Source organism: Larus michahellis, chromosome 9 (genome assembly GCF_964199755.1).
Source record: "Larus michahellis chromosome 9, bLarMic1.1, whole genome shotgun sequence".
NCBI classification, from domain to species: Eukaryota; Metazoa; Chordata; class Aves; order Charadriiformes; family Laridae; genus Larus; species Larus michahellis.
This window is the reverse complement of record NC_133904.1, coordinates 48,970,973-48,986,845: the sequence shown is the minus strand read 5'-3', so window position 1 is coordinate 48,986,845 and position 15,873 is coordinate 48,970,973. Positions and strand designations below refer to the sequence as shown.

The 15,873-nt window shown below is 43.2% G+C and overlaps 1 protein-coding gene across 2 annotated transcripts in view; it reads right to left on the bottom strand.

Annotated features, from left to right (window-relative positions):
- Nucleotides 1-15,873, bottom strand: part of LOC141748739 (ligand of Numb protein X 2-like) — a 29,659-nt gene that overhangs the window by 1,478 nt on the left and 12,308 nt on the right. For both annotated transcript variants that reach the window (XM_074601243.1, XM_074601242.1), the window contains exons 2-9: nt 14,695-15,157; nt 11,833-12,059; nt 10,228-10,424; nt 8,551-8,919; nt 5,989-6,174; nt 4,760-4,934; nt 4,377-4,587; nt 497-655 (exon numbers count right to left, since the gene is read on the bottom strand). In XM_074601243.1, the coding sequence (XP_074457344.1) occupies nt 497-655; nt 4,377-4,587; nt 4,760-4,934; nt 5,989-6,174; nt 8,551-8,919; nt 10,228-10,424; nt 11,833-12,059; nt 14,695-15,095 (1,925 nt within the window). In that variant the 5' untranslated portion in view covers nt 15,096-15,157. The remainder of the gene's footprint in view (nt 1-496; nt 656-4,376; nt 4,588-4,759; nt 4,935-5,988; nt 6,175-8,550; nt 8,920-10,227; nt 10,425-11,832; nt 12,060-14,694; nt 15,158-15,873) is intronic.

Below are 15,873 nucleotides of genomic sequence, written 5' to 3'. Positions count from 1 at the left end.
GAAAGTTCTGCGGGGTCCTCTGGCTCCACTGTTTGCTCCTCCACGGGCTGCAATCGCTAACAAACAGGTCAGCAAAGCTTGTTTTAAGTTTCCTGCACAGGAGGGCTTTTGTTGCTGCCACTGGGATACTTTTCCTAATCCAGGAGATTTTACACTCTGGAACCTGCAAGATTTATCTCAAACATCCCTTTTCTACTTTTATCTAATTACTCAATTAAAATCGTTACAGCCTTTTAAAATGTTAACTGTTAATTCCTTCTAGTTGCACCTTTCTAGAGAAACTAAACCACTCATTAATATAGGACTTGGTTTGTTACAACTTTCGTAAGAGTATTAACTGCCCAAATGAGTGTCTAAGAATTGGAAGTCAGTAACTTTCAGCTCAGCTAGTTAAAAGGGTAAAAGCCAGCCCCCAGTAACACAGTGCGCGCTGACATAAGTACCGATAGTGTTTCCGACACACACACCAGAGACCCGCAGGGCAGCTCGTACGTACTTCAGTTTCCTGTCTCGGAAGGCAGGAGTCCCGGGCACTATGGTTTTGATGAAGAATGGCTGGTTTCCTTTGCTTTCCTCAAAGCCTCCAACAATGCTGAAGCCCCAGCTTTCCAGGTTACCTTTACTAAGGACAATATCTTGACAGAAGTGAAGGTAGCTGTGAAGACAGGCACAGTCAAAACCAGAGAAAGTTGAGTGTGTTTCAAGGAAAACCACCACCTAGAAAATGATATTTTCCCTCATGGAAAGCACAGCTACGTAACAGCCTCATATTTATTTTATTTATTTAAGGACTTGAGGCAACCCCTTTTCAGTGCATGTTACAGGGATAATTCATAGAATCACAGAATCGTTTAGGTTGGAAAAGAGCCTTGGGATCATCGAGTCCAACCATCAACCCCACTCTACAAAGTTCTCCCCTGCACCCTATCCCCTAACACCACATCTGAACGACTCTTAATTCTCAAATCTGAAGATGCCAGTCCTTTAGAAATATTTTCTAAGTATTGTCAGTGCTAGTTTAAGAGTTAGCGGACAATGACCATTCTCAAAAGGGGTTTGTGACCCGAAAGATTCATTAATAACTTAATGAATTCTACTAATGAACATGCACAGTACTAGTGACAAAAACAAATTAATCAAGAACAGCAGTTACACCCATGCGATATATGAGAATCGAGCTTTTTGTATTCCATGTGTATCTTACGCGCTTGGTACAATGAAGGCATTCACTAGCTGTGCATCACTGATGGGAAAGCAAACATGTGAGTTACGGCAGCCTTTCTTCTACTAACTACCACATCGGAACATGAAAGGTCTTTCCTGCAGCACCTACACCCAGGACTGCTGTGTACAGAAAGATATCGGACTCCTCAGAGAGATCGCAGGCCACTGTTGCTGAATGCCAGCCACGGAGGTATGTCTTCTCAGTAAGCCTGGAGTACGCTGCCTCAGGGAACGCGGTCTCTTAAGTGCTAACAGCACTTGCTCTTTGAGTTTGTAGCAGAGACACGCAAAGCCTTTGCGAGGCGTCTGAAAAGGTGTGGCAGGCGCGCGGGCAAGCAGCTCGTGCACTCTGGCTCACAGTCAGGTTACATTCTGGCACCGAGGCGCTGCCAGAGCTACACTCTGTGAAACTGCCGCTGATCGTCCCACTGAAGTATTCCAGCAGCTAAACTTTTCCTAATAAACGTTTTTGCCTCAAGGGCTTTGCTTGAGCAGCTTGCAGATGAGTTTCAGATTTCAAAAGCCTTCCCAGTTAACTTCTCACTAGAAGAAAGATCCAATTATCTACTTTCAAACTGTAATTTACTTTTGTACGAGTTCTTCGCACACAAACGCTGGAAGACCCAGCTCCAGCTTACTGATGGTTTTCTTCTACTGGTCCCACACAAGTGCAAAAACACAGCTGTGAGTAACGCATGTGGCAGCCAGTGCAAATGAATAGCCCAGAGAGCAAGAGCACCGTCACCATAGAACATAAATAAAGACATTAGACACATTCTCCAAGAGTTGGAAAAGGCTGTTTGCTAGAAATCAGTTTACCATACAAAAAAGGGGTTTTAGGAAGAGAAACATTAATTTACTATAATGGAAAAATGACTGTGGGAAGTGAACGCTAGACTGTGCAGAAAGTAAAGGCGTTGAGTTTTATTCTGACAAACACCCTGCTGAGTTTGCGGTTCTGCAGACTTTCAGAGTTGGTGGAGTGTGCTGCTCCAGTGGGGCCGTGGCAGCGAGACCTGACAGCTGTTGCAGAAAGAGCTCAGACTTCACGGTGACTGGCTTCAGACATACCTCGAGGAAGAAGGTGGGAGTGATCGTTTTCAAGAGTCAAAGCTTTTACAGCAAAAAAAGTAAGTCCACCTGTAAACTTGGTATTTCTAGTATCTTCAGGATTTGGTGTGCAATAATTAGGGCACCCACCCACTCCAAACTAGCATTTTGAGATGGTATTTTATACTATCAGTAGCTGGTATTGATTTAACATAATACTATGAAGAAATCAAGTAAAGTTCCTGTGCTGTCTTCCATGACATATACAGTGACGATGATAAACATTCAGAAGCAATAAGTAGCAGCATTCAATTAACCTGGAACACTCACTGCCGCTAATTACTAACAAAGAACGGAGAAGGAGTAAATTTACAAGGGTAGTAGAGGTACCCACAGTTGTACTGCAAGACAAAAAATGCAAGAAAGATACCAGCCAGCTGGTTCAGTACAGCCAATACCTCAGTTGGAAAATACTGGAAAAATATTACAACACTGTCCCGCTTACAGAGATGTTTGTATCTTCATTGGAAGTGTGCAGCACTGGCCATGGTCAGAGGTGGAAGATGCTCCAAGCTTACACACCAAGTGCTGAGACGTGAAAGCAGCCTAAGGAGCACAAGAGTGGTTTTCTTTTAGGAAGAACATGCCCAAGATGCCCACGTTATTCCCTCTGTTACCCAGGGTCCCAAGAAAGGCACAGGACCAGGGCTGTCAGGTCTCTCCTAAAACACTTCCACAACAGGAGTCTGGCACATAACGTAAGTTCTGCAGGATGGGCTACAGGGGCTCCACGTTTCAGAAATGGCACATCACCATGTGTGCCGAGATGACAGACAGTATATTAGAACCACAGGTATTTTTATTACTGGAAACAAGGAGGAAGATTGTGTCAGATCCTGAAGTGAAATAACCTTGCTTTATGACTCCTAACCACCCTCACACCCATAGAAGATCGTCAGACAAATTCAGATGCCTGAACTCATGTTGGAGTAAGAAAGGAAGACTGAAGAGCAGAAAGGGCATCTGAAATCGTTGCTCCTTGCTTCAGTAGCAAGGTAGAGTAACAGTCAAATGAAGAGGAGCCAACATTAATACCAGCAGCAAAAGAATTTCGAGCAGTGTATTAAGTGGCAGGTAACGTCAGTATACTCTTGAAATGCAGGTGACCAACGAGCAAAGAGTGGACTCCAGTCCCTGCAGCAGAAAGTGTGGTGGAGCTGCAAACCACCAGACATCCAAAAAAATTGGAAAAGGAAGAAGGGAGAAAGTACTGCCAGGTTTTGCCTTGCTGTACTTCACTGCAGGAGCACCCATGAGGAACAACCACCAGCCGGCATCTGAGGGTTTGCATTCAGGTTTGGGCTACCCAGGTGCAGCTCAGGCTAGTTCATCCTAGGCCTGCACAGAGCAGACAGGCTGATTCCCCGGGAGAGCAGAGGAAACTGGTAGGACGGTGCTGAGTACAAGCCAAGTTACAGTCACTCGAGACACAAAAGCTACCTTCCTTGGGCTGTTTTGTTTAGCATTTACTGGCTGCTAAGTAACACAAGGGTAACGTCACAGAGGCTTTGTTAGTATTTCTTCTTTCAGGTGCCTCAAGAAACAAGGCTATAAATAATCCGGGCTTCCCACAGAAGGGTTTGGCTTTCCTGTTCCACGTGCATCTCCTGCATGATCCTTCTCTAGACAGCTGGAATGAGAACAGACTCTACCTTTCACAGGTGAATGTATTTTGATGAAACTGCAAAAGTAAGCAAACCAGAGGTTCACCTTTCCAGGAAGGAGATAGAAATTCAAGCTTTCAAAGCCTCAATCCTGTCATCTGGAATTTACCACGTTGCTGCTAAAATCTGTGCTAAGTCTATGGTCCAAAGCATTGCAGAAGAAAAACTCAACTATTCAGAATCATTTCTGCTTCATGCTAAAGATGACACAATTACAACAGCCAAGAGGAATTAGACTGAAAGAATGCCTGTCCCTAACTCAGATGATCAGATTAGAAAGTATAAAACAGCACAGGTGTCTGTTGTCTGCTGTTACGTGATCCAGAAAGTCCATTCTGTGATTAAAGAGGTGTCTCTACAGTCACCGAACAAACGTACCTAGGCAATCCAAGCCATGTGATCCAGAGGGGAGACCAGCTGAATCCTTGCTCCTTGATGTCCAGAGATGGCTCTGTCGAGTTCAATGAAAGGATTTCCAAGGCTTTCAGTACGACTGAGTGGGAAGCTGCATTAGATTTCAATGCCGAGACAGCTTCATAGTAGTTCAGATGAGTCAAATCAATGCCATTGATGCTCAGAAGTACATCTCCTGTTGATTAAATAAGATAGCAAAACGTCTGTAATAATCCTATGAAGCACATTCTGCCTCAAGGTCTCACGTGGAACCCTGTTTCCAGCCTCACTTTAGTGTCCACGTGCAACTTTCACTGAACAAAAACCCCACAGTTCCTAAAGGATAAAGGGTCTGAGAGCCTCCTTACCTCGCTTGATTCTGCCATCCCTGAAGAGGCATCCGATGGGCTGCACACTCGTTACGTATATAGGGAGCTTGTTTTTGTTGTCCCTTCCGCCTCCGATTGTTATTCCTAAAGATTCCTTTGGTTCCTTTTTTATTGCAACTGTCTTTTCGTGATTTACGTATCCCTGAGGTAAATCCTACAAAATAATGACAGTAGAAAACGCAGCTTCATTAATGCAATTAACATGAGAAACCCAGCTCTGGAAGAAGATAACAGAACATCTTATATCTTTAATCCAGAGCATTTCAGCAATGTTACTGGCTGTCAGTGTCAGCTTCTCATGTACTTGCTGTGGCTAGAAATACTACCCTGTATTTCCAAAGTGATACCAGCACGATTGAGGCACTGCTCTCCTAATGATCCCACATTCGTTTGCTGTAGAGAGACGATCGCTCTGAGGAGAACAATTTTGCACTAAGGAACAAGCTATGAACTCATTTAAAGGCCGTTCATACAAAGCAATCAACCTCTCTCTGACTACTACTAAATGTTTAGGTTGCAGGGAAAGCACACATTCTAGCATATGCTGTAGAAATAATACTAGGATTTAAATCAAGGAACCACACTCCAACGACTTATGACAGCTACTTACTCCAGAAACATTTAAACACAGAAGTCTAAGCCGTTGCAGCAAGTTCTCTCACTCAAATGGACGTTCTAAACATAGAGCAAATCTCTCAGTACAGCAGGCTGGTGATTCGCCTCTTGCTCATACTGTTTCTTAGAATACGCAAACGGCTGGCAGATGCAGCACTGAAGTCATAGGAGCACTACAGGGTAATTTGTGTAGTTCCTACTTCTGTACCATAAAGCCCTCTAGCTCCAGACCAGAAGCATAACCTAGTGTCATTGTGCAATACCCTCAACATCTTGTGCCTGATGGATGCCAAGAAGCAAATCCCAAGCATCTCATGGATGGTAAATTTCCCATTGCCCTTTCCAGACAAGAAAGGATTAAATACTGGTTCTGCATCAACATTAGAGACATTTCCCTAAAAAACTGTGTTTCCCAGTAGATGACCCATGTACGGTTCTCCAGTACCAAAAGTCACAAATTGGCTGCTTTGCAATAGCTCAAGAAGAAATGGAGCTGATCAGTCTTATATGATAAATCGCCATCACAGAGCAAACATAACAGATCTGCTAGATCGAGAATAAGCAGCGCTTTTCCCATTATTTACAAAACTTACCTTCTGGTAGGTAGATTTTCGTCTATAGTGATTCTGGTCCAGTCGTCTCCGATGGTGCACAGGGCTTCCTCCATTGCTACTGCTGCTGCTGCTGCTGTTATTCGATGTGCTGCCATCTTCTACCAGGTCCGACAGCTGTACGCCTGGCTGCCTCAAAACGACAAAGTTCACTCTTGATTCAGTAGTCTGCCAGGAGAAACAAAAAGAATGTAAAGAAAATAGATAGAAAAATAAATTAGAAATTAGGGATGGCTCCTGTGATTTTCTTGGGGAAAGAGGAGGATTGGCATTAGTTTCTACAAAGAGTCTGAAACAGGGCTATGCAACATGATGCAGTGCTTTTTGTGAAGAGTCACAGAATCCTATGGTGAAAAGAAAAAAAGGAATTAGCAAATGTTAGTCAGAAGGAACAGGAGTAGAGGCAGGCTTCGCTCATGCCTCCCTCCCCCACAAATGCCAAACAAGAAAATGGAAAAGGATGATTAATTCCCCCACTTCACTATAAATAACCAAAATAGCATATTGTGTTGTGATACAAAATGAACAGAGCTAGAACGCTGACTGGTCCACATGATGGACGACCGTGATACAAGTACTGGATGCTTTTTCTTTTATTGTGAAGAAACTCGTTGAAACTCCTTCCCTCCCAGCTTATGTACCATGTCTATTGTTCAACATCTTCCACCCATTTTTTTCCCCAGAGTACCTGAAGGCATGACCCTTTGTCTAAGGTTGCTGCCAATTAAACACTTAACCAGCTGTAAGTCTGGCCTTGGCAGAACTACAGGGAAAGTATTCACTATTGTTACTGCTCTTCTAATTTGGTTTGTTCTTTCAGATAGTTTGACAAAACCTCATTGTGAAGGACTCCATTGGGGTAAGGCGTATGTGCTTACTTTGGGCATTTCCTGCAACGGATGAGAGAAAAACGGTTGCCACTCTCACTTCTTGACTTGGCACTCTGTTTCCCTGGTGCCACAGCACCCTGGCAGCAGTAAATTCCCTGGCCTCGGAAGAGGGACTGCATCAACTGCTTTGGATTTTTTGTTTGTTTCTTTTTTGTTTGTTTGTGGGTTTTTGGGGTTTTTGTTTGTTTGTTTGTTTTCTTTTTCAACTAGTACAGGAGAGATTTTCTTTTCTGAAATTTAAAAGCCTCTTGTCTCCAAAGTCACTGCAGATAGAGCAATTTTTTTTCCAGACAAGTTGGCACACCTCCATGTCTTCATAAAATATATTGTAAACATCACATCCTAAGATGGGGATTTGCCCTCCCATTCAACCATGGGTACTAGCCTGCGTACAGTACGTATAGCTGAGCATCTATATCTATAGCTGTAAATGGTACTTTACAGGTAGAAGGACTTTTCTGCAAACGGTTTACCATGAAAATTAAAATTACATTTAATGAAGAGTTTGAATTAGCCCTCAGAAGAACAGATAATGTTTGGAAGACTGTCACAGTTTTCCACAAATGTCACTTCAAAAGGAATTCAATCCCCAAACCTAATGAAGCCAGTTCTGAGTCTTTGGTTACTGATTTCAGTGGGATCAAGAAAGAGTTCTCATGGGAGTTATGTTTGCACATTACAACAGAAATACAGCAGCACTTGTGGGATGCAAACAAAATTCTAAGAGGCCGTAGAATGGAATCACATGTATATAACATAGAAAAGGATCTCAGTACTGGAACTCTGCTCTTTCTCTTCTCCCATGCCACTGCACTCCTCTGCTGATTACCAGGAAGAGAACTGGCTCTCCCTCGCTGCTGACCTCAGATCCTTTCCGGGATATAAACAATATGTGATGAGAAGTATTGTGTCAGGATCTTTAGATAAAAACAGAAACTGGAGGTCATCGCCTAGGGAGATAAAGAATTTAAACTGATCTACACGACATCTGCTGCACACATAGCAATCCTTAATCCTTAACCAAAATCCCTTGCCCACTTCTTTCACCAAAACATTTGGCATGCTGCAACAGGAGCACATTCCTATTGCACAGGGAAAGACCACCTCTCTTCTACCCGTTTAGGATTTTAGAATGTTTTTAGCCTGAAGCGCCTCCCTTCCCAAATACAGGTAAAATGGGGAGAGAGCTTAAGATCAGTCAAAAGCGTTCTTCTGTTCTGTGCTGCCAGTCTATCACATCTCCCACCACCTTCAGCTTGCCTTTTTGACACAGGAGAGGCTCTCCTAATCTCTCCTTGTCTCTGCTGCACACATCTACACAGCGCATACAAATATTCACTCTGCAAAAAAGGCTCCGAACACCACACCACAAAGGAGATCCAATTGCCTTAGCTGAACTGAAGTGCCATGAGCAACTGCCTCACTTCAGACTTGTCAGAGGTGACTCACAATGGATTCCCACTCTTCATGTTTATCTTCATTTGGAAGCAGTGCTTCCCACACACCTGCAGGGAAGTCACTTTCCCAAAGAGATATTTCAGGGAATGCAGTTTGCTCTAGTGTTCTGTTAGCCCTTGGGTCAGAACAGGAGCCCTGCCATCAATGCAGACAGCTGCAGTTATTAGCCATACAACCTCACCACGTCATAAATTACCTGGATTATCTGCGCAGCAGCCTCAGGTGTTCCTTGCCTCAAATCCTGGCCGTTTATTGACAGGACTCTGTCATTCCGACTCAGTTTTCCATTTTTGGCTGCCAAACCTCCCTCTAACAGATCTAGAATGAAAATCCCTGCCTCATCTGTCTTCCTGATCAGTTTGATTCCCAAGGGTTCAGATCGGTCTCTCTTTATCAAGGTAACGTGGATCACTTCCCGATTCGTAGCAGAAGTGGAATCCTGCTGTGCAGTCTTATTGGAAAAACCCTTCTCCTGCAAGACCATGAGGTGGAGAACAGGACCTGGGTGGCGCAGGAAGGAGACAGCTTGGCAGTGAGTCACACTGCTGATGTTGACGCCATTCACCTAGAAAGACAAACAAACTAGAGTCACTAATCAGAACCTACATAATTTAGGCACTGTCCACAGTGCAGAATATCACAAAGTTGGAGACAACTCCCTGTGCAATGCTGTGACTGAAGCAGCTGCTTCTGATGCACATTAAAGAGCAGAGTTTCTAAAAAAAGTATGCAGAAGAAAGCAGATGAAATTAGACCATAGTTGATGGTGAATAGCTGAGGACATAGACAAGACAGGACAATTCATGTAATTAACAAATCTGAAACTGCAAAATATTAAATTGTTACATCCATCCCATGGCAATGCAGAACTGCCTACCCTTAACTTCCAGCATTCGATACACACTTGGAGGTAGAACCCTCAAATTGGAGACTACCCATCCTTGCTCTTAAGTTAAAGAGTGGTCCAGAGTCTACAAGCTTCTGGAATTATCAGTCTAATCATGGTTTTACCAAGGCAACTCTGAGAAGCTAGTTTTTGCTTTGTCTGTTGTCACTCTGTGCAGTCTTCTTTTAGGATATTGAAAGGGGATCTGTCCTATTTACAACCCAGTCAAGACTGAGACATGTGCAACACAATAGGATAAAAAAGAAGTTACTCTATTGTTCTAAGAAACCAACTTGCAGATCGTATCAGCCACTTGTGCATGTGGGGCTGCCAGTCCATACTGAAGTCCAACAGGATAATTAGGTCTCTATGGCTTGTCAAATGGTTGGGCAGCCATAGCCGGGAGGTGCTAACAGTTCTCGCTGCATCTAGGCTTTACTGCTGCATACAAGCTTCTGTCGCCTTGATCAGCCCACTGCCATGCAACATGATTAATCTGGAAACTACACCTGGCCGTGGGTCAGCATGGTATGAGGCTGGTGCACTTGATTACTCACATTACATATCTGATGCTTACTTCAAGTTGTAAAGTCTTAAACTTTGGACCTGCCCATTGAGAATATGCAGCTTAAGCAACATAGCAGAGCAAGCAATTATATGACTTCCTAACTAGAGCCCAGTCCTTTGGAGATAAATGGTGCTACTGGGTGAAATTTATCAAATAGAAATCTTTTTAATTTATCCAAAACGGTCCAAGTTTCAAAAAGCTGTCAAATATGTAAAGTAAATATGAGTATGACTGGAAGGAAACTCAAAAGCCTGCTTCTCAGCCCCAAAAGATACACAGAGCAACTGACACGCAAGTCTGATCAGTGCTTTTAAACTCTCAGCTGTAGAGATTTCCCAGTTTTTCTAGGTAACTTTCCTGCCCCAGCCCTCCCCTCAGGTCAAGGGAAGCAATCGGACTACCAGTGGGGTTTCACCTACCTCAAGAATATGGTCGCCAGGTGCTATCCTTCCATCTGCAGCAATGACAGAATCCCGCAAGACTTCCTGAACAACAATGTTTCCTAGTGGGGTGTCTTTACCCCCAACTATCCTCATCCCCAGCTCTTCCTCTGGGTCTTCTCGATGAATTTCAATTGTGGTCGTTTCAGCCACAAGACTAGTTCTCTGAGGAAGGTCTGATTGTGGAAATTGAAGACAAAAACCAACACATTAATAGAATTTTCCTTCACGTAGCACCACAAGATTTGTAACACTGGCAGGCTGTGTCCAAAGTAGTGTCTGGAGGGGGAAAGCAGCTATCAGGAGAGGGAACAATAGGTCAGATAAAAAAAAACAACTTTAAAAGACCCTGTTTCTTTACAGTTTCTCCATAATGTTTCCTATAATCTCCTAGTTTATGGCAAATTTAAACTCTTTCGTTATTTCTTTTTATTAAAGGGCATTCAGTATGTTTCACTTGCCATTTAGAGATTTATTTTTCTGCTGTCCTACTAGAAGCGCACACATGACAAATGCCGATTTCCACGATGCCCATTAGAAAAGGGGACTACTGAGCTGTAATTACTGGCCTGCTGTTGTGGTGACTTTACCACAAGTAGCTCACTGCAACTTCACTCCTCTAATTTCCTTTCCTCCTCTTTTCCCACCCCCTGTAAAACAGGAGTAATGTTTACCTATTTACAGCATGCTGAAGACTAAGCAATGCTTCTCAGACACTTTGAAGATGAAAGTTGTTGTTAGCAAGTGGTATTAAATCTACCAGCGCTGCAACATTTCAGCAGGCCCCACACTAATGAAGCCAAGCGCACTGCCTGTCAGGGTGAACTGCAGTTGTCACACAAGAGATGCAAAACCTGCCCCAAGTGTACCTCGGGAAAAAGCCAACAGAGAAGTAAACTGACCTGTGTATTAACTCTGGCACAGGCACAGCACAGCTCCAGCGCCTGCACTTGGAAACTCAGACTAACTCTGAAACAAGGCACAGAGATTTCCACGCTGCTGCCTTCTAACAGGGGTTGAGACAAGCGGTTCTATACTGAAGTGGAGATGGTTACTTTTATCTGCAAGAGTTTCATAACTGGCTATTAATCCAAAAACTAAGTTACGCTATAAAAACACACTTGCTGCACGCCATTAGGGAGGTACTGACCACTCCAGGAAACTGACTGTATATTTAACTTTTTTAACAAGATTAAGAAGAAGCTGGAACATTTCCTAACTACTAATGATTTGGTTTCTGCAAGTGCATTAAGTGCTCCGTGTTCACATTGACAGGGGCTGCCTTTGTTTCTGCAAATACTGCAAATATTCACTGCAGTCTAACAGATTCTCAGAATTGTTTTGCAGAGACAGTTCTGTGCTTGTGAGCAGATCCTGCCACACCTGATGCACATGAAAGCATCTCCCTCTGCTCAAGGACAAGCTGAGGAGAGAGAGTACTCTGATAACGACTAGTGGCTGAATAGCATTGAGGATATCTAAGAATGTTGGGGACACTTTAAAAACTGAATTGTCAAGATAATTACCTCATTTTTATATTATAAACGGTAATTACATAATTACCTTTCTGTATCAAACTCTCACCTTCTTCAGTCTCCTCAAAAGCTGGATTAACCAGTCCAGGCTCTGCAGTCCCTAGTGATACCACGGCAGCTGCAGAGCTTTCTGCCACAAGTGATGATCCTCCACTTGGTACCTCTGGATCCTTGGGCGTGTTTGTCTCCACCTTGGTAGGGGGATCCTCCTTCCCTTTGGAAATGGGATTCTTTTTCCGCTGTAGTTCAGATTTGTATTTCTTGAAACCAGGACACCTAGAGAGAGATTGTCAGGGACTGTAAGTCACTAGTCTCTGCCTGCATGGTTAACCTAGCACATGCAAGCTCTGACTGACAAAGGTAGGTGAGGCAGCATGTTCAAGATCTCATCAGCTGCAAAGCTTGTATCACAGATGCTAATATTTATTCTCATTTGGACTCCAGCTTCTACTTGTACTGGTATCAGCTTCAGAGCAGGCTTGTTATTTTACAACTTTCAAAATTATTAAGCAATTTATTTTAAAAAGGAGAATGTAATAGCAACAGGAGTCTCGCTTGCTAAATATTTACCTGGCAAACATTTGATGAAGAAAACAATACCTCTTAAAATATAAGCTCTGACATTTTAGAGATGACTATGAATCGTATCTTTATGCAAAGGAACTGGCTCAAGTTTCAAGCTCAGCTTTGAATTAGGCTTTGTTTTTAACAAACCAGTAACATGCAAGAGCAGCAAGGCTTGCCTTTTTTTTTTTTTTTTTTTTTGATGGATGAGAACTGACCCTCAGACAGCACTCCAGCTCCAGTACACGCAGGTGATGGCTCTACTGGAATGGGAGCAATTTAGAGGAGTTTACAATCCCACTGACTGCTCCCCACACCAAGGTTCAACAAAATGCGCTCTGTATGCAGCTACACCACAGCCAGCCTATCTCAGCAAAAATGACTGAGGAAAAAGAAGCTCTTTTATCAAGAGTACTTATAAACAAGGTAGCAGGTGCCGAGGGTGACGAATGCAAAAGCATCACTTTCAGAGACATGAGTGGTATTGGGTGTTTACCAGAGTCACTTTTCAAATTAAACTCAACTATTTACATTCTGGCTAAACAAGTCTCATCCCAGTATTACATCCTCTGGTTTATCCCTAGTCATTTATTCTCCACGCAGTAAGATGACTCTGAAATTTAAAGACAGAAGCTAATTGAACCACTTGTGCACATGTCCCTCTCAAGATGTCAAGAAACAAATTCATTTTGCAAAGGGCAGAGAAATCCCCCAAGAAAACGAATTCCTAGATGCTTCTTATTTCCTTAAGCCTCCTGCTATCAGTTAATCTCACTTAAAACTAAAAAACAGGAACACCCAAATCCCGGTGTGATTTTTCTCTCTCTTTTTTTTTTTTTATCATTTTTCTAACTATGCTTACAGCCCAGGTGAAATTTTTTAGATTGAATTTTTTAGAGCACACTCTCCACAAGGAAGATACAAAGAGCTATGAAATGTGTAACAGAATGATACAGTTTCCAGACAGGTCTCTAACATAAACATTTAAGGGTGCCTCCCTCTTCTGTGTTTAACTCCTGTGCCAAAGGGATTAGCAAGTGACAGAAGTTTACTGATACCGGGATAGATTTACAGAGCAGAGAGGAAGGCCCAGCCCTGGTATGGGCCATGGCCCCAGTTACACTCCAGCTGCACAGCCCTGTCCCTGCAGTCTAAGTAGGGATAACAAGATGATAACAAGAAAGCACTATAAAGAGTTAGTTAAAGAAAAAGGGGATTATAAACGTTCAGATTGAGGGAAAGGGGCACACAAGCATCCTCTGTCACTTCCCCTGGCTCTAAAACAAGCTCTCAACTCGTGGGTACCAAAGACAAGCAAGAACTGCAAGGATTCATCCTCAGCAGGAACTACAAAGGTACCATAAGCGTAACCGTTCCCTGTACACTGGTTGACCTATTTTTAAAATATGGCATTGCCACAAAATGCTACAACATAGCTGAAGGGAACCCAAGCCTGTTGCATTTCTCATTGCCCACTGACAAAATGCACACTGCAATAAAGGTCTGCTCCCGCCTGCAGCAGGGCTTGTACTTAGCTCCCTTTTAGCTCCCTTTCCTGCAATCATTAACTAGGTAGGAACAAGCGTTCTTCAAGCGCCATGGCAAGAGATCTTTGCCACCTGCACTTCTTTTAAAGCTACAATATTCTGCCTGTCCCCAGCTCAACCAGCAGTGGAAGCTCCAAAACGCATCTCTGATTCTGATTGCAAATGCAAGAAAAATAAAAAGTCTACCTTCCCCTGTGAAAGGGGGGAGGGGTAGAAAAAAAGTAGTATTTTTCATTCGCTTCTCTTTCTCAGAAAAAGAACGAGAGAAGATAATGAAATTATAAGTAGGTGATTCAGCAACTGCATAAAGTGCAGCTTGGAGGGACTTACATTATTTGGATCAAAGACATGTATTGCACATCTTAATTGGACCAATTAAACTAGCAACAATGCATGATCCCTTGCTTCCAAAGTGTTGACTTTGCGCCTGTCTTTCTTCTCTGCACAAGTGAAACAAGAATAAACATGTTTATAATAATTTTCAGAGTCAGGTGCCCCAGCTCAGGACACACAGATTTTTATATATTTGATAGGTTCTGGGTCTGCGGACAACTCACATGCAAGCAGGCAAGCACCTCGCCCTTTGCCTCTGTAGCGTAGGTGAGCCGGCCTCCCTAACACACATGCACAATTACACTGTCTTCACCCACCCACCTTTCTGGCCTCACCCTCTGTCATTTCTGGTGTCCCATCCTGCCCCAGTTTAAGAACTGTTCTGAGAATGGATCTTTCTGGTGAGAAGCACAACAGACAGATGGTATTATACAAGGAGCAATAATAGAATGTAAATGGGAAGGCACCTGTTCTGCAGATGAGCTTCTAGTTCACACCGCTGCATTGTCTGCTGACACTCTGCCTTGAAAGGACAGAAGACAATCAGCTTATCCAAGAGGTTTCGTACTAGAAGGCTGGACTTGTGGCACTGCTGGAAAGAGAGCTTTTTCCGATCCATAGGACAAAAGTTATACTCCTGCATAAAGTTTTCAAGGCACTTGAAACAGTACGTATGTCCACAGGGGGTGTCCATGGGTTGGAGCAGAGGCTGAAGGCAGATATGGCAGATGAGTTCATCGTCCACTTCATCCTGGAAGTTGTAGAGATGATTGTCCAGCAAGAGGTGGAACTGGCCACATTCGCAGCAGAGTTCACTAACTTGGGATGCATGTTCTTCTGCTGTGGGATCAGCCATGGTAGCCAGCATCAGGCACTCTCGGCCCAGCAGCAAGGAAACTTGTCACGTAGTAGCTGTCTCACAGAGGACCTCTAATGAAAGTAAGAGAAAGAGCGATTTCCAGCCAACTGTCCACTCTAGATCTAGCCAATTAAAAATTAAATCGTATTCCTGCCTTAAGTTCCCCCCCTGTAACTTCACCCCCACCTACTCCCCCTTAGGGTGCTTTCTTCCAGAGTGACCCTGTGAATGATCAACCCAGGGATCAGAGAATGCACAGACCTCATTCAGCAAAATGCTTAAGCACATTGATAAACTGAAGCTTGCATTACTTTACACACACCACTGACACAGACTAGGTAAAACTCTGCCAAACATATGAACTGGAAAAGCAGAGACAAAAGCTGCACGTTCTTGAGGGAGAAAACCCAGAGAGGGAATAGAATGGGAAGAAAGGATAACCAAGATAGTGATTTTAAACCAACAATTTTTCTCTCTGGCTTTCCAGATTATACTGAACATTTTAAAGATATGTATGGTGAAACATCAGTTTGGGGACTTCCTCGTTGTTAGGATTTTTGTTCTGTGTTTTGAGGGGGAATGAGGAAAAAGAAGAGGAAGACATTTCAGAAGAAACTTAAATCTAAACCACATTTCCTTCCTTTTAAGCCCACTCCCTTCAAAAAAGTTTGTTTTAACAAACAATGCATTGTTCCCCACTCATCCATGCCTACGTTCACCCATTGAAACAAATTTTCTATAAAAAGCCTAAGGCTTCCTAAGTGCAAAAAACATAAAAAATTGTCCA